The sequence below is a fragment of the Triticum aestivum genome, chromosome 6B (assembly GCF_018294505.1).
Source record: "Triticum aestivum cultivar Chinese Spring chromosome 6B, IWGSC CS RefSeq v2.1, whole genome shotgun sequence".
NCBI classification, from domain to species: Eukaryota; Viridiplantae; Streptophyta; class Magnoliopsida; order Poales; family Poaceae; genus Triticum; species Triticum aestivum.
In genome coordinates this window covers 684,444,011-684,466,573 of record NC_057810.1, presented here as the reverse complement: position 1 = coordinate 684,466,573, position 22,563 = coordinate 684,444,011, and the positions used below count along the sequence as shown (strand labels likewise).

Sequence of the window (22,563 nt, the reverse complement as noted above, 5' to 3'; positions counted from 1 at the left end):
TAGTCTCATTGCTTTCAGACTTTGACACCCTCCATTCATTTTTTTCCCTTCCAATCATGTTTGACACTCTCCTGTCTTTATCTATCATATCACTGGTTTGACTAACTTCAGACTTTGACACCCTCCTAACAGGCAATGAGAGCTGAGTTTCAGTTGGAAGGACAGAAAATTCCGGAGAGTGTTCGTCTATCTAATCCCAAGCTCATATGCGTGCTGCATTATCCACTCGCTGCAGCGGAACTGCTCCGAACAACCATACCTCAGCTATATCTGTGTGCTATTTTCTTCCCTAGACACAAAAGGTGCAAGGAGACAGCACAATGGATGTGCACTATATTCCCATCCTCTTCCTCCTACTCTTGAGTTCGTTCTTCGAATCCGACGATCAGCTCACACGGGCAAAGCCACTCGCCCACGGCGACACACTCATCTCAGAGAGCGGGAACTTCGCTCTCGGCTTCTTCTCCATAACCAGCTCCAACAAGAGTTCTTACCTTAGCATATGGTACCACAGCATCCCTAGCCCACGCACCGTTGTGTGGGTTGCCAATCGAGACAACCCAATCCGCTATTTGGAGGGCTACAAGCAGTATCACCACAGGAGGGGCCGAAGCTTACGCCTTGCTACTCAACTCGGGGAACTTTGTCCTCCGATCGCCAAACTCCACGGACGTATGGCAGAGCTTTGATCACCCGACAGACACACTATTTCCAACGATGAAATTTTTATTGAGCTACAAGGCACATGCCGCCGAGCGGCTCATTGCTTGGAAGGGTCCGGACGACCCGTCCTCTGGGGACTTCTCATGCGGTGGCGACCCTGGCTCGCCGACCCTTCAGAGGCTAATTTGGCATGGGACCATGCCATATTCTCGCAGCAATTTGGTTAATGGCGTATCGGTGTCCGGTGGCACATACCTCAGCAACGCCAGCTCCATTGTGTATGAAACAAACATCAAGCTGGGCGACGAATTCTATTATATGTTCACTGTCTCTGATGGTTTACCGTTCACGCGCTTCACGCTTGACTACACAGGCACGCTCAAGTCTCTAAATTGGAACAGCCACTCATCATCATGGACAGTCCTGTTTGAGAGGCCCAAAGCTGCTTGCGACGTCTATGCCTCATGTGGCCCATTCAGCTATTGCGACCTCACTAGTACTGTGCCGGCATGCAAATGCTTCGATGGGTTTGAGCCTGACAGTCTTAACTTTTCAAGCGGTTGTCGGCGAACAGAGGACCTGAATTGTGGCAAGCAAAGTCAGTTCATAACTTTGACCGGGATGAAGGTCCCTGACAAGTTCTTGCATTTAAAGAACAGAAGCTTCGATGAGTGTGCCGCCGAGTGCAGCAACAACTGCTCATGTACGGCGTATGCTTACGCCAATTTGAGCAGTGGCGGTGCTAGCGATGACCCGACAAGGTGCTTGGTTTGGACAGGGGAGCTTATCGACACAGGAAAGTCAACTAACTCTGGCGAGAACCTGTACCTTCGCCTTGCTGAATCTCCTGGTATGCACTGTCCCATTGCCTTATGAATAGCTAAAAAAATTACAGGTTCCATATCTAAAATGTCATATTTTCAAGAACCATTCCTTTTAACATCATCTTACAAATGCAAAAGATATGTTTTCCAATTACTAAGGTAAGCCATACAACTTCCCCTCTTCACTTTCAAGCGCGACGACAATTATTTTTAGTCCATGTTTTAGCAACTATCCAATAGAGAGAGTTACTACTTTCTCTGGCATTGACAATAGCCAATTAGTTATTGAGTTTTGGAATAAGCGTGTCGCAATATCAAATACTATTCTAGATGATCAAATCTTTGATTTAACAAAAGCACTGGTAGTTCAGGCACTAAAGTTATCATAGTATGCGTACTTAATTAGCTTGACAAATCGGACATGTTATGCTTATGCAAGTGAATCCTGAGCTTCTGGTTGGTTGCATTTCTACAGTTGACAAGAGCAGTTTACTAAAGGTGTTCAGAGGTAGAGTAACAGATGTCCTCTCTTTTTTGACATATGAACACTAGTGCAAGAGTTCAGGAAAAAAAATGGATGTCTTTACTCTTTACCAGCAGGAGAATGGCGAAAGAAGGAAAACCAGAAGAAACTAATGCGAGAATACTTTAGCACATCCGATGAACTCGAAGGCGAAAGTACAGAATTTCCATTTGTTAGCTACAAAAACATCGTTTCAGCAACAAATTTCTTCGCTGATTCAAACTTGCTTGGACGGGGAGGTTTTGGCAAAGTTTACAAGGTAATATAAAGTGGTATTTACAGTAGAACATCTTTTGGATACCAAATGGTACTAACCTAATTTATCCTTCAACTATTGTCTAACTCTAGAAAAGGGCTTTGACTCTCAAATCATTTTGCTTATCCAACCGTACAAATTAGTGCACCAACCACCCCCACCCCCCACCCCCCGCGGGATCGGGATGATGTACCATCGACGAGAAGTTGAGAACTTAGGCATTTAGTGAAACATGTCATTTGCTCGCCCAAGAGTTAATACATTTCGAAATGGATGCCAAATTAGTGAAACATGTACATGTTGTCCAAAATTGGTGTGGTTTAAAATGAGCTGGCCATTTGCGCTAGTTTCGATATTTTAGGGTACAGGAGAAACACCTTTAGAGTAGAAAATTATCTCCTGGGCTAGAATTAAAAGGGGTTAAAGTGCACTTCATTGCGTGAAAGGTAACTATAGGAGTTGAAAAAGTTTGCTTCCAAGTGTTACTCTGCTAAGAATATATGCGATCTTGTAGGGCACACTGGAAGGTGGATATGAGGTTGCTGTGAAAAGGCTTAGTCAGGCTTCTGGACAAGGCATCATGGAATTCAAAAATGAAGTAGTCCTAATTGCTAAACTACAGCACAAGAACCTAGTCAGACTTCATGGGTGTTGCATTCAGGAAGATGAGAAGTTATTGATCTACGAATACTTACCTAACAAAAGTTTGGACACCTTTCTTTTTGGTATGTGTTATTTTGTTGGTCGCATGTTGCTTAATTCTTAGTTATATTCATGATGACTAGATTTGTTTCACATTTGATCAAGATGTTGCACGAAAACACATGCTTGATTGGTCGACGCGGTTCAAAATAATTAAAGGAATAGCGAGAGGTCTTCTTTATCTCCATCAAGATTCAAGATTAGCAATAATTCACAGAGATCTCAAAGCAAGCAACATCTTGTTGGACGCAGAAATGACTCCCAAAATTTCAGATTTTGGTATGGCACGAGTATTTGGTGCAAACCAGAATCATGCAAACACTACTAGGGTTGTCGGGACATAGTAAGTAACTGGTGAATTAACAAATCCTTAACATTGTACTTTCCATGGATTAATACAATATAGTTCTTACATTCCTTTCTGACATGTTGAATGACTTAAATAGTGGTTACATGTCACCTGAATATGCGATGGGAGGTGCATTTTCTGTTAAAACAGACACATACAGCTTTGGTGTTCTTCTCTTGAAGATTGTTAGTGGCCTGAAGATCAGCTCACCTCAGCTCAAAACAAATTTTTGCAGCCTTATAACTTATGTAAGTGTTGTTGAACATGTACAGTTACACACACACAGAGCAAGGGCCTCAACCTCATAAACTACTACTTTTAACTTCATCGTCATTTCATTTTCTTGGTCAAGGCGTGGAGACTATGGGAAGTTGGAGAAGCAACTGAACTAGTGGACTCTTTGTAAAATAGGGTCTAGCATATTGTACATGTACACGTATTTGTATGCGTATGTAATTGTATTCTGATCATCTATATATTGAGACGTGAGGCTGGATGTTAGCCATCCACGCAAAACCCTAAACCTATCTTTTCAACTTGGTATCAGCCAGGTCGGACCGTTGCCGCACGTCCCTCGCGCCGCCGCCCGATCCCATCTTCCGCGTCGCCATCGCTGCTTGCTAGCTAGCTTCCGCGTAGCCGCCGCTGCTTGCCTAGCTAGCCACGCACATAGGCAGGATCCATCAAGCTGGTTGCTAGCTAGCCACACGGCCGCCGCGCGAACACTACGCGTTGCCCGATTCATCCGCCGCCGCCACCGCGCCGCCGCCGCTGCGCGCTGTCCTCCTCCGCGCCGCCGCGATGTCGTCCGCCGCCCTTTCGCTCTCCAACAGCGTCGGCACCATCACCTCGCCAGCGGCGGCCACCGTTCCCGCCGCCCTCGCCGTTCCGGCGATCTCCGTTCGCCTTGGCCGCCACAACTTCATGCTGTGGGGAGGCATCGCCGGCACCGTCTTAGCCGGCGCCAATCTCCATGGCTACCTGGACGGCACCACGGCGGCACCCGACAAGACCATCGCCGTCGGGACTGGCGACGCCGCGACGACCGCCGCTAATCCGGCATATCATCATTGGTGGACTCAGGATCAGAAGGTCAAGGGCCTCCTTCTTACCTCCATGGAGGAGGACATCGCTTGTCAGCTCATCAGCTGCGAGACGGCGCAGGCGGTATGGACGGCCGTCGGTGCCATGTACGGCGCGCAGAGTCGTGCCTACGTCCGTCACATCCGGCGTCAACTCCAGACGTTGCGGAAGGAGGAGATGTCTGTGGCTGAGTACATGCACAAGATGAAGGCCCTCGCCGACACCATGGCTATCGCCGGCTCTCTTATTCATGATGACGAGCTCACTGATCACATCCTCACCGGACTCGGCTCCGCCTACAACTCCATCGCCGCCTCCCTGGGTGTGAATAACGCACCAATGCCCTACTCCAGCTTCTACTCGCTCGTCTTGTCGTTTGAAGCGTTGCAGGCTCAGCAGAGTGCGTCGGAGGGGTGGAATCCCTCCGCCAACGCCGTGACTCGCTCGGGCCCCTACGGCCAGGGCGGGCGTGCTCCCTACTCGGATCCCTACCCCTCCCAGGGTGGGGGTCGTTCGGCCGACGGCAACGGCCAGCCCGGGCACGGCCGCCAAGGCAGCATCGGCGGCCCCAACGGTGGCCGCGACCGCAACCCCTCATACGCTGGCCATGGTCGGCAAAGTGGTGGGGGTAACGGCGGCAGCACCGGAGGTGGTGGCCGTCGCAACAATCGGTGGCGCCCCCGGTGTCAAATTTGCAAAAACTGGGGGCATGAGGCCGATGAGTGTCGCAAGCGCTATGACCAGGACCACAACACTCGCTCCGCCAACTCGGCCTCCACCAACACCGTCGACTATCCTTGGGTACTGGACACCGGGGCTACGGATCACCTGACGAGTGATCTGGAACGCATCCAGGTTCATGAGCGCTATAGTGGCAAGGACCAAGTTCAGGTGGCCAATGGCGCAGATTTGTCTATTTCATACATTGGTCATTCCCATTTACCCGGTTCATCTCTTAAACTGCGCAAGATCCTTCATGTTCCACACATCAAAGAGCATCTCCTTTCTGTCTACCGTCTTGTTTGTGATAATGACGTGTTTGTTGAGTTTCACCGTCGTCTTTTCTTTGTTAAGGACAAAGCAACCAGGCGCGTCCTTCTTCAAGGTAGCAGTCGCGCGGGGGGGGGGGGGGGTCTACCCGATTCCTTTTGCTCGTGCGTCGTCCTTGTCATCTCGCCATGCTTCATCCAGTGTTTGCGTTTCGTCGTCGCAATGGCATCAACGTCTAGGTCATCCTACCAATAATGTGGTCACCTCCATTGTTCGGAGCCATGACCTTCCTTGTTCTCGTTCAAATAATTCACCATTAGTGTGTGATGCATGTCAGCGTGCTAAGAGTCATCAACTACCGTATTCTATGTCTTATCATGTCACTACTGTACCTCTTGAATTAATACATTCAGATGTTTGGGGTCCCGCTATTGCGTCTTCAGGGGGTACAAGTATTATGTCAGTTTTGTTGATGATTACACGCGCTTCACTTGGATTTATTTGCTTAAAAATAAGTCTGATGTTGAGCAAGTCTTCTATACCTTTCAGACTCATGTCGAACGCCTCTTGGATTGCAAAATCAAGGCTGTTCAGTCCGACTGGGGTGGTGAATACCACAAGCTCCATCGCTATTTTCAATGCACGGGCATCTCTCACCGTGTGTCATGTCCACATACATCTCAGCAGAACGGTATTGCCGAGCGCAAACACCGTCATTTGGTCGAGACCGGCCTTGCCTTACTGGCACACTCGTCTCTTCCACTCCGGTTTTGGGATGAGGCCATTCTTACGGCGTGTTATCTCATCAACCGTATGCCCACTCCGGTTCTCAACAAAGACACGCCTCTGTTCCGCCTGTTTCATGTTCAACCCAATTATTCCTCTCTTAGGATTTTTGGGTGTGCTTGCTGGCCTAGTCTCCGTAAGTATAATGCTCACAAGCTGGAGTTTCGTTCAAAGATGTGTGTCTTCCTTGGCTATAGCCCTCTACATAAGGGCTATAAGTGTCTTGATCGCACCTCGGGTAGGATCTACATCTCTCGTGATGTTGTTTTTGACGAGTCAGTTTTCCCTTACTCCAGCCCCGGTGTCTCGGTTGACATTGCCTCCATTGAGCATGCTCTCACTTTTCCATCTAATGAACCGGTTTCGGATGTCCATGTGCGGAAATACGACCTGTCCTATTTGTCACCTGACTTGTTTTCTACAGATGCTACTCTAATTTCTTCCTAGGAACCCGTCGCCGCACATGTACCCACTGGCGCGATCGATGTGCATGGCCCCAACGTGCATGCCACGCCTTCCGAGGCAGCCTCATCGGCCTCGCCCGCTGGCGCGACCGCGGGCACGACTGGGTCGCCCGCTGTGTCCCCCGCCTCGCCTGGGTCGGCCTAGCCCGCCTCGCCTATTTCAGTTGTCGTCGAGTCGCCAGCCGCGTCCTTTGGGCTGCCGTCTCCGCCTGGATCTCCCTCATCGCCTGCTTCGGCCCAGTCCGATGCGTCACCCCGGCCCGTGTCGCCTATTGCTGCGATCGTTCAGCCGCGACACCACCGGTCGGGTCTCCTTCGTTGCCGCCACCTTCTACCGGCGATGCAGCTACCGGGCACACTATGGTCACCCGTCACCGCGATCATACGCGTAAGGCCAAGACATACACGGATGGTACGGTGCGGTACAACCCTCGTCGGCGTGCATTCTTCGCCGCACCCACTTCTCATCGTGATGCTCTTGGTGAACCGGCTTGGCATGCCGCCATGTCTGAGGAATTTGCTGCCCTTCGTCACACAAACACATGGGTGTTGGTGCCTCGGCCTCCTGGTGTTAATATTGTGGGTTGCAGGTGGACCTTTAAGACCAAACATCGTCCGGATGGTTCTGTTGACAAGCACAAAGCCCGCCTCATTGCTCGCGGTTTTACTCAACAGCAAGGGATAGACTATGGAGATACTTTCAGCCCCGTGGTGAAGCCTACCACGGTTCGTCTGGTCCTCTCTCTCACCGTCTCCCGCGGGTGGTGTCTTCGACAGATTGATGTGAGTAATGCTTTTCTTCACGGATTTTTAGCCGAAGATGTCTACATGCAGCAGCCCCCTGGCTTTGAGGATGCTCATCATCCCTCTCATATCTGCAAACTCCAGAGGTCCATCTACGGGCTCAAACAGTCGTCGCGTGCCTGGTATGCTCGGTTGAGTCAGCGTCTCTCACAGCTTGGCTTTGTTCCTTCCAAGGCGGATGCGTCCTTGTTCATATTTTCACATGGTGCTATTCAGATCTACATGCTGGTGTATGTTGATGATATTGTGATAGCCGGTTCTACACCTAATGTGGTGGATCGCCTTGTGCAGTCCTTGTCTGCGAGTTTTCCCATCAAAGATTGGGCAGGCTGGAGTACTTTCTTGGATTGGAAGCGTCCTTTCATTCAGGGGGCATGACATTGACATAGAAGAAGTATGCACTTGATCTTCTTCATCGCGTCAACATGGAGAACTGCAAGTCCACTTCCACTCCACTTGCTACATCCGAGAGCCTCTCGCGTCACAGTGGAGCATTGTTGAGTATCGATGACTCTTTCAGGTACCGCAGTGTAGTTGGAGCACTGTAGTATCTGACACTCGCTCGTCCAGATCTCTCCTTTGCCGTGAACAAAGTGTGCCAGTTCCTGTCTCAGCCTACCGAGGTTCATTGGGAAGCAGTTAAGCGTATTCTGAGGTATATCAAAGGTACGCTAGACACGGGACTACGGATTCGTAAGTCCAGATTTACTGGAGTCAGTATATTCACCGACGCAGACTGGGCAGGTTGTGTTGATGACCGGCGTTCTACTAGTGGCTTTGCTGTATTTGTTGGACCCAATCTTATATCTTGGAGTTCCAAGAAGCAACCTACGGTCTCGAGGTCTAGCACCGAGGCAGAGTATAAGGCATTGGCAAATGGCGCGGCTGAAGCCATTTGGATAGACATAGTTCTCACAGAACTTGGAGTCACACGGTAGCGCACACCCATATTGTGGTGTGATAACTTAGGGGCAACTTACCTGACGGCGAATCCAGTGTTTCATGCTCGTACCAAACACATTGAGATTGATTTCCATTTTGTGAGGGAACGAGTAGCTGTTGGTAAACTGGAAGTCAGGTTTATATCAACTGATGATCAGTTAGCGGATGCATTTACTAAACCCGCTACTCGACAGATGCTAGACCGTTTTAGAACCAATCTGAATCTTGTATGTAGTTCAGATTGAGGGGGCATGTAAAATAGGGTCTAGCATATTGTACGTGTACACGTATTTATATACGTATGTAATTGTATTCTGATCATCTATATATTGAGACGTGAGGCTGGATGTTAGCTATCCACGCAAAACCCTAAACCTATTTTTTCAACTCTCTTCTGTTGTTGTGAATTGCTCACTTAATGAAGTTCTACGGTGTGTTCATGTCGGGCTCTTGTGTGTTCAAGACCATCCCAACGATAGGCCGCTAATGTCATCAGTTATGCTTATGCTGGAGAATGAAAACACACTACTTCCAACTCCAAAGCAACCTGCATATTTTGCTCTAAGTAATTGTGAAGGTCGAGAAGCAACAGATAACATAGAGAACTCCACAAATGCAATTAGCATCACAACCTTGGAGGGTCGTTAAATGTTGTATGACTTAGTGTGCGCAGATATTAGTATACTCTCCTTGTGAACTAGACTTTGCATTGTTATATTTGTGGTGCTTCGTACTTCTTATGAACCTTTAAAGTAGATCTGAATGTTTTTCGGCAAAACAAAAGTGACGGCCTCAGGAGTTGCCAAGTACTCCCTCAAAAAACGTCTTACATTATGGGACGGAGGGAGTAGTCTAGAATTGGTAGAGGAGAAACCAAAGCTGCAGAGAGCCAGGGACCAAGAACTCAGGGGCGACCTCTGAACTGGATGAGCAACTCGGCTCGATCAGGCAAGCATGGGGCCTAAGTTATCAGGAATTTTGATAGCACAAGCAATGAACGCCGGGCGCATGGTTCAATAGCTCTCACCCTGAGATCATTTGTGTGCCATTAGCTACCTCGTTTGATCTAAATCTCAGACACCAAAGTGAGTGATCACACTGCACATCACAAACTGAAGGAGAAGCAGAGCAGAGTCTACAAATACGCAACCCTTCATTCCTAGTAGATCACAAACTGTACATCAACCGAGCAGGAACACAAACAAATATACTAGCAAGCATCAGATTCACAAAAACGAAGAAAGAATCAATCAACAGGCAGCAATCAAGTCAACCACGCGGCGGTCCTCTACTCTCTACACTCACTGACGCCATCCGTGGCGACCGAACGCGCGAAACGGTCGTCGCTGATCAGGCATTCCCGCCCATCGGCGCCGGCTTGTCGCCCCGGTGCGCCTTGTTGTACGCCCGGTGGCGCCGCTCCCTGGCGTAGATCACCCAGAAGATGAGGGACAGCATCACGGCCGCCGACACCAGCACCAGCCCGATGTACACCCACCTGCTGTACCGCTCCAGCCCCGGGCAGTAGTTCTGGCTGATGTTGCTGAAGGTGTCGCGCACGAAGGTGCAGTCCTGCAGCTGCACCAGGAACGGCCCGTACTGGTACAGCCCCAGGCTCACGTTCAGGCCCGCCGCCATCTGCCCGAAGATCCGAGGGGTCAGCCGCCCCACCGTCGTGCACACCTCGGTCCCTGACACAATCCTCGTCTGGCACTCGAAGCTCCTGAAGACCTGCATTCAGCGGCACGGGCAGACAAACCATTACCAGTGTTGTTCAGAGTTTTCACCAAAATGATGTGATCTCAAAGTGCAACTGGCAGGCAGCCACAAACTATACGATTACCTGGGTTGCATTGTCCAAGGTGACCTCTCCGCGGGCGCAGTTGCGCTTGCTCAGATTGGGTCCAAACGGGTTGCAGAGTGTGGGTATCAGTGGCCCTGACTGGTTGTAGTAGAAGGGAGTCGCCGCCGGAGGGAAGTTTCGGTTTGACACATTGGAGAGCACCTGGTTCACCAGATTCACTAGCTGTGATGTGACTTCCTTGGTTCGTGTCAGGGTCTCGTTCGCCGTAGCCGGTTCAACACAGGGGATAATGTCATCCAGAGCAGTGTGTTCTGTTGGATGAGCAACCCACTCGTCCATTGAAACACAGGTGTCACCAACAACACTGTCATGGCAGAAAAGGTGACAAATAGACAGAATAAGAGAACTCGTTCATCATAGCATAAGAGTCGTTATCACAAAGTAAGCAAGCACTATAGCACCAGTTACTGGACCAAGACAAACATAGCATGTAATAGTACCCACTAAGCTGTACAGCAAACACAAAATCTTCTACCAAATATGTCAAAGCTACACCAAAAGCCCCATTTTTTCACAGTTTTTACCGAGGTACATGTCCAAACATGATTCTGTACAGGTTTTGCAACTGAAAGGAACAACTTGAAACAAAGCTATAAAGATGTTCACAGAATATATATTCCCATGCCAGAGATGTCACCAGGGGCCAGAGTCACTAATCCAAGTAGCAAAGAAAAAAGCATTGTAATTAACACGTAGCTTCAACGTGAAGTACAGTATACCATAGCAACCAACTATAGCTACTATCAATAAATGGATTTTGTTTTCAGACTTGGTAGATCCCGGTTTCTAAAAGAGAGGAATAATGATGATGATAGACAACAGGTTTACGGTCTGTACTTATCAATGGTGAGTGGTGACAGCATGGATTTGAAGGAAACAAGAGAACACGGTACCAAAGTGAGTGGAGTAAGAACAAAGAAAGTATTTGGTAGTTGGGGGTTCAGAGTCCAATTAACGAGCAATAACAAGGAAAAATGCCTAGAGTGCTCCAATGACATAGCAATGACCCGAATCCAGGATGACAATGTATTGACATTTTCAATGCAGCGAGGCTCCAAGGCATGAATGCAATCTACATATAGTTGCAAGATACATATAGACTGTTGATGACTTCATGCAGGCGCTACATCATGTGCTGTCAACATGCCCCAACCATGATCTAGGGTGAAATGGGCCTGGCCCCAAAACAAAATAATTGACACTAATCTTTAAAAGACTCTTTAACTTCACAATATAACTATATATAAGCCGGTTATATACCATTTGACTACGGAGATTAGTTGAACCTGGCTGTAGATTACGTAAAAATTTATAGAAACACCTCAAACAACAGTTCTATGTGCACATATTAATACTACAGAAAACTTCTACTGAGTGAGACAATTGCAAAAGGGTGGAGTACATACTTGTGCAGAAGAAGGAATACACCGCACAGGATAAAGGTCCCGGTGACTAGTATCCATCCAACAGCAACCAAACTGCATAAAAATTGAATAAATGAGCAATATGCATGGTTTATCACAAAGAAAGGGGAATTCAAGCATGTTAGCATAAACAAAGGTCTGAACTTACATGTTGACAAGGAATTCCAGCCCGAGGATGGATAACACTGGTAAGATCAAACCATCAGCATGTTAGCATAAAATGGACTTAGTTTTGTTCAGAAATGCATACAATTACATTCATTTTTTAACCAATGTAACAAATCATAAGCACTTACGGAAGCCAATAAATGCCAGAAGAAGCATTACTGCTGCAATGATAATCAAAGCTAGCCGCCTGAAATGAAATTTGTCAATCATGTGCATGATGACCAGCCACTGTCATATTGCATCATTAATTAAGAGGAAATTGCGATGACAAGGAAAAATGATGCTTACACTTGATTCAGCAATTTTTGGATCTTCACAGAATTTTCAGATGTTCTAGTAGAAAGATCGGTAGCTGATGTGTTCAATTTTGCCTGAATCTCATTGATCTCACCCATCACATTTGGAGGAAGTAAGAACTGTCCTATGTCAACCTTTTTTGCAGCGGACAGACTATCCGAGAGGTTCCTAAGGTTTTCAACAGTAAAATCCGCCTGGTCGACGACAAAATCCAAGGTGGTCGTTGTGCTTGCATGGAATTTGCCCTGGCCAACATACAACACAACACTTCCAGCACTGGTAGCATTGATATAGTGGAACTAGTTTAGCGAACACAACTCAAAATATGCAAACGTAAGACAACGATCCAGCTTCACAGATGTGAGCACTTACATTGCGGCGCAGGTGAATAATATCAGAAGTATCAGTGAAAGGGCATATGCTATCCTCGAGTAGCTATAACCTTGGTGCCCACAGCAGCAATGGTGGCAGCAAATCCCAAGCATGAGGAGGAAGAATAGCACAAACCACAGCAAGGCAACGACGAACAACGGATACGCTGTGTATCCAACGGACTGAAACAAAAGAATCAGGGACAATAACATGTTACACGTAGTTTTAACATTTATAACAACATAGATGCACGCTTAGTTTTCAAACAGACTTACAGCCCAGTAGTGAACTTCGCTGATATTCCAACCGCCTGCATATCTGTTGAACGCATTCAGAGGGTCCTTCCGAAAAGTCCGGTGTTCCGCCAACACGAAGGAGCTATTGGTAGTGACATTTATGTCAGCAGGAGCTTCAGCAACTGATCTTCTCACCACCAGGCCATGTGTATCTGCTTTTTTTCAGTAAGAGTTTCTTGTTACAGCCGGTGAAACATAGGTAAATCACATGATAATATTATTATCCCAGCACATAGGCATACTCCATGCTGGTATGATCATATACACCTTGTTAACACGCACATGTTAATTTATAACTTGAACAAAAAGATTGTGGGTATAGATTTTCAAAATTACCAAACAAACATGACGCTCAAAAATCAAAAATCAAAGCTACAAGAATCAAGAAATTTTGTGGGGAATTAAACCTCATATAATGGAGCACTATACTACCAGATGATTAGGAATTAAACCTCATATAATGGAACATCACTCGGATGCCTAAAGGGCAACCTACTGAAAACCACTTGTGGATAAAGTGAGAGGGGAGACGGGGATGAGTCACGCATCGAAAGGGACGGAAGACTGGACCAGAAATGAGAAATCCATTTGGGGTACGGAAAGAATTTGAGAGCGGCATTGTTGACACCCAGCTACAGGAACCAGGAAAAAGTGTGTCGCCAAGAAGAGGATGAAATAATTGGTGTGCCGTCACAAGAACGCAGAAGAGACCGAAATTCGTGAGGCGGCCAAGATGCCAACACCATCCTGAAAAATCTTCATGCTGAAAATAGGCAGGGGCGTGACTTAAACTGACACATTAGCAAAATTCAGATATTTTTTCTGTTCTTTACAGAGAGACACAGATTCATCGAGAGCAACAGTCTGAATCCACCAGAAATACAAGCGCGGTAGCACAACACGTGGTTTTTTTTTCAGATAAAAATTGAGGGAGAAAAAGAAGAGGAGAGGACAAGAAACAGATGCGCGGAGACATGAGGACCACAGAGCGGTAAAAAATTGGGGGGAGTATTTTGTATTTCCGCATCAACAATCCGACTTCGTTGATTTAATATCCAGAAGAAGAAAAAATGCACAGATATTTCTAACGAACACGCATGACAAAAGCAACCGCTGTCCGCGCATGAATCACCGACACAGCCAGCAATCCCCGCGGCAAATCAGGCAACGGAAACAAGAACACAAAGAACAAGAAACGACGGGGAGAACCAACCTTGGCCGGAGTGGAGCGCCCGGTGGGGCTCGCGGTGCGTGCCGGCGGCGCAGAAGGAGAGCGCGACGAGGAGGAGCAGCGCGACGCGCACGAGGCGCGCGGGCAATGCCATGGCCGAGCCGCCAAGCAAGATCGATCCGGCGCGCGGGAAGGGGACAGGAACAAGGGGGGAGGAGGCTTCAGGCGGAACAAGAGAGGAAAGGGACGGGCTTTGCGGAGGGGGCAGACAGACAGGGGGGAGATTTGTTCGGCGTCGGCCTCGCTGCTCGTCTTCGCGGTTTCGGGTGCGATTCCGATGGATTTCTCGTGGAAATGGGAGGGGATTTGGCTTTTGCGGCAGACAGGCAGAGAGAGAGGGACGGACTCTCCTCCGCTTCCTCTTCCTCACTCCTGGGGTGGGACGGAGGGAGGGCCGCCGCATATGTGGTGGTGGTGTGTCACTGTGGCGCGTCTTGTGTTCTTCCCAAACTGCCCACGGGGAACTGTTCGGTGACTGTTGGGATAGGGAAGGGAAGTTACCGTCGTGCCCCCTCGGTTATCATGGCAGTGCACCCGTGAAGATGCACGGACGCTCTATGATTTTTCTATTTCAGAAATGATAAATCCCGAACGTTTGGATTTTAATCATGACAACCGATCTTTTTCATGTCATCTCGCGTCAACTTAAATTGACATAAAAAATATTCGGATTCCCATGCCTAAAATCCGAACGTCACCCCCCCCCCCTCCCTGTCCTCGTTGACACTGCAGGTGTGAGACGAAGTCTTCTTCGGTGGCATGTCATTTGGTGATGGTGACGGCACCGACAGGACGTGCAAGGTCCCCTTAAATCTCTCCATTTCGACTGTGTTGCCTACAGCGGTGTCGATGACCCGATGACTTTTCTTGTTGGCTATGGTCTGCAAGATTTGTCCAAACCCCGACGACGATGACTTTCCTTTGTGGTTTGGTCTTCAGGCCTCGTCTTCGTCATGTAGGTACGGCTTACGGTGTTGGCATGGGAGTACATAGGATGTGTAAGTCCCCTTGAATATATCCATTTTGACAAAATTGCCTGTAATGCCGTCAATGACTTGGTGCCTATTTTTATTTTTCTATTGGCTATGGTCTCTAGGGTTTGTTCATGCGACGGCGGCGGCAACATCCCTTTGTAGTTTGGTCTCCGGTCCTCGTCATGGTCATGTAGGTACGGCTTTCGACGTTGGCATGAGGCCTGTGAGGAATAATGGAGGTTTGGCTCTTGAATCAACAGTCTTCTAGCGGTGACAGACTTCTTTAGGGCGCTGGCCCAATAGGCTTGTGTCCTTGATGACTTCTGTCCGCAATCAACAATGACGGGATGGCTTCGCGATAGAGCAGCATGCCGTGGTGCGCCATCGGACATTTGCGGGGATGAATACTGTTATCACCGGGCATTTCTGATGTAACATTTTCCATAATTTTCAAGGGTTTTTAATACCGGATTGGTTGCGTGTTTGAAAAAATATTTCCATTTTGCAAGACCAGATGAACTCATTCCTGTGTACAGATGACACTTGCATTGGTTCAAACCTCCAAGAGCGGGGCAGTATGGGGAGAAGCCACACATATATGCAAAGAACTCCAAATCTCAAACACCTGTTTGAGCGGCTGCCCCCAATCCTCCATGGGCAGTATGGGAAGAACCTACTACAGGAGCAAAGGATTCGCTTTAGCAAAAAGTTAAACCGATGGGGATTTGACCGCGACGCCCCCACCACTGCCTGTCTCACGGCGCAACCAGTAAAACCATGACGCGCCCGACCAGGATCATTCCAGGGGCTCGCCACCCCGTCCCAACGACTAGCCGCGTCGCTTGGCGTCGGGGCCCGCGACAGAGCGACCTGCCGCCAGCTCGCCATGCATGAAATGAAATGTTATTTCTCAAGAACGTAATGCTGGGCACCACGAGCGATGGGTATTATTCGCTTTCTCTTTCTCGCCGACGATTTTCTTGAATATTTTTACTACTAATTTGTGTGTGTACATCGCTGTCACGTATCAGGAGGAGGTGATACGGTGGCTTTAGGGCTAGCTTCCGGGCGAAGCAAAGCATGTCCTGTCGATCCTGTCGTGGCGTTGTCTAATCGCTTTGCTTTCCCGGCGTCGAGCGACGGAGAAAATCTGTGTTTACCGTGTGTCCTTGACGTGTGCTGGTTGGTCGATCGTGTGTGCAGTTTAGTTTATCCCGCGCAGCAGCAAGCGATCTACGCGCTCCGGCCACGGCCGCTGCGCGTTCGAACGTTCCGCCGCGCGCACAGCTGGGAGCCTGGGCGGGACGAGTACGTCGACGTCCCACGTGGTGCAGTCTGGAGCTTTCGGTTCCATCATCCATGGCGCCGTCGTTGTCTGCTGACCCCCGACCCGAGGGTGGTTCGGAGTTCGGGGCTCGAAAAGGGACGTGCCGGCAGGTGGCTGGCTCGCGCGCGCGCGGCAGCTCGAGCGAAAGAAAGGCGGCCTGGCCAGCGCATCATCCTTGTTGGTTCTTTTCTCTTTCTCCCCCGCGCGCCGTCCGTTGATTGCTCTTTTCTTTTGCCCGGTCAGCGAGAGAGCCATGCGCTTTTGTCTCACACGTGTCGGCCGATCAACGGGCGAATGGCCGCCAGTGTGGATTCCCGGCACTTTGCGTATGTGGCCCGACTAAACCTGATCATTCCACGGCCGGGTCGGGTTCGGGCCGGGCTTGGCAAAGCCCGAAGAAAAAATCCCAAGCCCGAGCCCGACCCTCCATGAAGCACATGAGCCGTGACATTTTTTAATTAAATTTATTATATTCAGGATTTTTTTGAAACTAATTATATTCAGGATTACCTTGATGTATTATACCTATATTTTACATAAGAATATATATAGCCTTTTAGGGCTTTTTTCATGCTTTTGGGCCAGGTTTCGAAAAAGGAAGTGGAACCCGAGCAGTCACATGAAGCAGGGTATGGTTGTTGGGTCTGCACTTGACATGCATAGCATGGCTAGTCGTTATACATGCAGATTAGCTCCTTGGATGTACTCCCTCCGTCCCAAAGTTGGAAGTGCACTCTTTGAAGGACGGAGGGAGTAGGTGCATATTCCCTTCTATTCTAATACCAGACTAATGCAACCCCTCTATTTGAATGCCTTGCAATTTGTATGTTGCATTGAGCTATACCGTGGCAACTCCTATCATTTTCCATCGCGGCCCCTAGTACTAGGCTGCCCTTTTCAGAGAAATCCATGGCCATAATATTCCTGGTAGGGACGACAGTGCTGGAAGGATGGCGTGCCAGTTTTCTAATACAACTCGGGCTCACTACTCATTCATGGCGACAAATACAATGTTTATTGACGACGGTGCAACAAAGTAAATAAATAAGCAAACAATAGTGTAGCAAAAGCAATGGTTAATTATGCCAAAACAACACATAGTATTTAAACCTACATATATATAAGACATAAGACAATATATTATCCATTTATCAATATCAAAAATAGATAATCCTTGATTAGCCCTAGAAGAAAAACTTAAATAGCGATTATTTCCCGACATTTATGCATGCATCAGTCAATCTTCAGTCGTTGATGACCCCCAAGGCCGCTCTAATTTCCTCCGGGCTCCAGGATGGGATCACATGCCTCATTATGTTTGATTGTCAACATCTAGAAAAGATGCAAAAACACAATTATTAAATAAACAGATGGAAAGTAAACGGCACACCGAAACACATCATATATTTACTTACATCGGCGGTGAACTTGTTATTCCTAAGAGTACCATTCCAGTGGGTCATCTCCTGTAAGACTATGAAACCAAAGTCTTTGTTGTGACAAAAATAACATCATATAGTAAAAACTATGTTGGTGTGCATTTAATGTATGTGATCTGTTTAGTAGATTACCGCAGAGCGTTAGAAGAAATATTATCTTCTAGCAAATCCATGAGTTGGGTATTTAATCCAGGGGTCCTCGTTTGTAACGTGTTGTTGAATTCCTGATTCAACAATGTAATTTGCTTCCTTATTTATTTGTTATGGAAGTCCTCTTCAACTCGACATAGATTGATGCATGGATCAATCATGAGAGTTTCCTCACGCATGTTGACTACAAATAGCCCGTAGGAGGAATCCACGTGACCCAATGGTACTAGATACCACAATAGGTAGGCACATGTTAATTGCTAATATAACAAGCTAACTAAATTTTAAGAATGAGAATCACTTATAATTGTAAAGTTAAACATGTTTTCTAAATATAACATGTTTAACTCTACAATTGCAAGTGATTCTCACTCTTAAAATTTAGTTTTCTTATTATATTAGCAATTAACATGTGTCTAGCTATTGCACTATCTACTAAGATTGGCTGTCGTGGATTCCTCCTACGGGCTACTTGTAGTCAACATGCACAAAGAGAATTATCGTGATTGATCCAACCATCGACCGATATTGAGATGAAGAGGACTTTCATGACAAAGAAATGAGAAAGAAAATCACATTATTAAAGCAGGAATTAAACAATGTGTTGCAAACAAGGATTCCTGGTTAGAATACCCAACTCATGGATTGGCAAATAGGCAACATTTCTTTACCGCCAGACGGTAATCTAATAAAATTATCATGTATATTAGATAAACATTGATATTATTTTTAATATATGGAGTTATTTCTGTCACAACAAAGACACTGATTTCATAGTCCTATAGGAGATGGCCCACTAGAATGGTACTCTCAGGCATATTATGTTCACCACTAACGTAAGTACATATATAATGAGTTCTGGTGTGCCATTCATTTTCAAGACATTTTTTAAATGACTTTGGTTTCACATATTTCTAGGTTCCAATATAGTTCAGGAAGCAACTGATGGTCAAACACAATGAAGCACGCGATAACATCATGAAGGAAATTAAAGCGGCCTTGAGGTCATAGTCGACTGAAGATGGACCAATGCATGCATAATTGTCGAAAATAATTGCTATGTAAGCTTTGTTTGGGACCTAATCGAGAATTGTGTATTAGGCAACGTGTCAAGTGAAAACTTGAGTTCAGTGAAAATCTGGAAACTTTCATCCCACCTCGTTGGATCTGTAGCGAACGGCATCTGCTCAAAAGCGGAGCTCCACCAGGATAGGGGCGCAACAGCGTCACCGCCATAGCTATTTTGCTGCTGGATAGCGGATAGGGAACGGGGAGGTGATAAGCCAATGCTCAAAAACCTGACAACATTACTAGGAACGAGGGGGTTTTGTGCTAATGTGTGTTTAAGTTTCTGGTGGAGCTCCGCTTTTGAGCAGTTGCCGTTCGCTACAGATCCATTGAGGTGGGATGAAAGTTTCCAGATTTTCACTGAAATCAAGTTTTCACTTGATACGTTGCCTTTTTTCATATAGATAATTAGATAATATATTGTCTTCTACTCCCTCCGTCCGAAAAAGCTTGTCCCTCAAATGGATGTATCTAGCACTATTTGGTGCAAGATACACCGATTTGAGGGACAAGCTTGGAACAAGTTTTTTCGGACGAAAGGAGTATATATGTAGGTTTTAAATACTTTGTGGAGTTTTGGCATAATTAAACATTGCTTTTGCTACCATATTATTTGCCTTTTATTAATTGATATTGTGCACCGACGACAACGAACATTCTATTTGTCTGAAGTCAAGGACAATGAAGCACTTGGTAACATTCTAGATGAAATTAGAGCGGCATTGAGGGTCATTAACGACTGGGGATGGACTGATGCTGAATAAATGCAGAAAAACAATTGTTTATTAAGCTATTCGTTAGGGAATTGCCTATTTTTCGCATCAGATAACACTAGTAGAAAAAGGGTCATTTGTCCCGGTTCACAAGGGCCTTTACTCCCAGTTCTCGAACCAGGACTAAAGAATCGTTACTAAAGCCTCCCTCTTTAGTCCCGGTTCTTACATGAACCGGTTCTAAAGGCCATCCACGTGGTCACTGTCTGGAGCTCCACCTTTAGTCCCGGTTGGTAACCGGGACTAAAGGTATTTTTACGAAAAAAATTGATTTTTTTTTAAAAATGTTTTTTTAATTAATTTTCAAATTTCTCAATTATTTTCCAATTTAATCTCTAATCATCCCTCATCACTGCTCAATTTAACCTCTAATCTCTAACCATCCATCATCATTTCAAATCATCTAACTTCCCGACCGATCACCCATCCTCTCACTACTCCATTGAGCACACTTAACTTTTGGGTTCTATTCCCCCTCGTTTCCAAGTCTGCACTTGTTGTTTTCCTGACAATAGTAAGATGTCAATCCTATTAACCCTCAGGAGTTTAGCTTGAGCATGAAGTCACACGTTTCACTGTTTGAGTTTGAAACTATTATTCTAAAAAACAATAATTATTTAGCAACACTAATATTTCTTTAATAAGTAGTTTGACCATAGTTTGACCACAGTTTGACCAGATTTGACCAAAATTCAAAAAATTGAAATAATTATTTAGTAACACTAATATTCTTGAATAATTATGAAGTAACACTAATATTTCTTGAATAAGTAGTTTGACCATAGTTTGATCACAGTTTGACCAGATTTGACCAAAATTCTAAAAAACTGTAATAATTATTTAGTCACACTACTATTATTGAAAAATTATTTAGTAACACTAATACTTCTTGAATAAGTAGTTTGACCAAAGTTTGACCTGATTTAACCAAAATTCAAAAAAATTGAAATTTGAGCATAACTTTTTTCCTTTTAGAATTTGAGTAAAAATTTGCAAACAGGCCATAGGCTGTCAAAAATGGATGGGGATTTTCATGCTAAACATTTTGATATATTATACATTTTTTCTGACATCGTATGCAACAGTTATAACCGTTTTATATTTTCCCTGCACTTTTTGCAAAACATGTCCAAATTTATGTTTTTAAATTTTCCTAACTAGTACATGTACTAACATAACTACATCTGAAAGGATTTTAATTTTTGAAGTTTTTATCATTTTCTTTTGCTTTCTACAAAACCGAAAAGGCGATCCACCAGGGGGGTTAAGTTTGAAAATGGGACCTTTAGTACCGGTTCATGCCACAAACCGGTACTAATGCCTCAAACCCCATTAGTACCGGTTGGTGGCTCGAACCAGGACTAAATGTGTAACCTTTAGTACCGGTTGGTGCCACGACCCGGTACTAATGGGCATCGCACCCTTTAGTCCCGGTTCGTGGCACCAACCGGGACTAAAGGTTCCATTTGAACCGGGACTAATGCATGTACGGTGCCCTATCCGCTCGAACCGGGACTAATGCTCACATTAGTCCCAGTTCGTAATGCAACCGGGATTAATGCTCTTTTCTGGCCGAACCAAAGCCCTGTTTTCTACTAGTGTAATTAGATGACATTTTGTCTTCTATGTATGAAGTTTTAATTAGTCTGTGGTTTTCGCATCAATATACAATTTTTGCTACAATATTGTTTGCTTATGTGTCTTTTATATATATATATATATATATATATATATATATATATATATATATATATATATATATATTGTCTATATATTGTCTTTGTGTGCGTGCATAAGTTGTGAGCCCTAATTGTATTAGGAAAATGGTGCGTCCTCCTTCTTGCATTGTCGTCCCTACCAGAAATACTATGGCCATGGATTTCCCACAAAATGGCAGCCTATGTACTAGGGATTGCGATGCAAAATGAGGAGTCGCCGTGGCATGGTGCAAATTGCAAGGCATCCAGATAAAGAGGACTTAGCAGCCTGGTAGTAGAAGATCCTGGTCCAAATTACGATATATAGTGCCTATGCACAAAACCTATAGTATTATACTTTTCTAACTATTTTGCTTCCAAACGCCAAGTAGCGCAACCCGAGTACCACAATTGAAAACCCACTAAACCACCGCTTGTCGGTGTAGACCTAACCGGTTCAGTTGTCAAGGTGAACCGAAGGCTTTTTGGTGTAGACCGTACCGGTTCAGTGGTCCAGATGAACCGGAGGCTTGTTGGAGTGGACCATTGTCACGCCCAAGATGCGACCCTATCCTAAAGGAACTCGAAGGTCCCACCAAGGATAGAAGTGCATCTTGAAAACGCTTTTGCAAGGTGGATATCATTACATCAAACCATTACATAATAGTTGGGGATACATACATAAGGCACAAACGCCCCAAGAATACATCAACATCTTACAAGAGATCAACATCCGACTACGAATGAAACATAAACAGAAACTCAAATGACATCCACCCTGCTAGCCCAGGCTGCCGACCTGGAACCTATCCCCTGATCGAAGAAGAAGTAGAAGAAGAACTCCAAAACAAGCAAACATCGCTCTCGCGTCATGATCATCGCATAGCCTGTACCTGCAACTGTTGTTGTAGTAATCTGTGAGCCACGAGGACTAAAGCAATCCCATTACCATGGGTATCAAGAGTAGCAAAGCTTAATGGGAAAGGAAGGGGTAAAGTGGTGAGGTTGCAGCAGCGACTAAGCATGATATGGTGGCTAACATACGTAAATAAGAGCGAGAAGAGAGCAAGAGGAACGGTCCTGAACTCCTACTTACG

The 22,563-nt window shown here is 46.1% G+C and overlaps 1 protein-coding gene and 1 pseudogene across 2 annotated transcripts; one reads left to right on the top strand and one right to left on the bottom strand.

The window, feature by feature from the left end:
* Window positions 1-320: 320 nt before the first annotated feature.
* On the top strand, window positions 321-9,034 carry LOC123139618 (G-type lectin S-receptor-like serine/threonine-protein kinase At1g61400; annotated as a pseudogene).
* A 488-nt stretch (window positions 9,035-9,522) lies between these two features.
* Window positions 9,523-14,440, bottom strand: LOC123139229 (uncharacterized). 2 transcript variants are annotated; one of them, XM_044559031.1, is made up of 9 exons: window positions 14,021-14,440; window positions 12,787-12,959; window positions 12,512-12,693; window positions 12,131-12,415; window positions 11,971-12,029; window positions 11,823-11,859; window positions 11,657-11,728; window positions 10,230-10,554; window positions 9,523-10,117 (listed from the first exon to the last, which is right to left on the bottom strand). In XM_044559031.1, the coding sequence occupies exons 1-9, from the start codon at window positions 14,130-14,132 to the stop codon at window positions 9,737-9,739; spliced, it is 1,626 nt and encodes a 541-aa protein (XP_044414966.1). In that variant the 5' UTR covers window positions 14,133-14,440; the 3' UTR covers window positions 9,523-9,736. The 2 variants fall into 2 exon arrangements, with proteins under 2 accessions (XP_044414966.1, XP_044414965.1); XM_044559030.1 differs by having other exon boundaries at window positions 12,787-12,962; window positions 14,021-14,431.
* Window positions 14,441-22,563: the final 8,123 nt, after the last annotated feature.

Coding starts and splice junctions, on each gene's coding strand:
- LOC123139229 (XM_044559030.1), bottom strand. CDS start 14,132: ATGGCATTGCCCGCGCGCCTCGTGCGCGTCGCGCTGCTCCTCCTCGTC. Junction 12,416..12,511: donor TTATTCACCTGCGCCGCAAT/GTAAGTGCTCAC, acceptor CAATGCTACCAG/TGCTGGAAGTGTTGTGTTGT. Junction 11,729..11,822: donor CTGGAATTCCTTGTCAACAT/GTAAGTTCAGAC, acceptor ATTTTTATGCAG/TTTGGTTGCTGTTGGATGGA.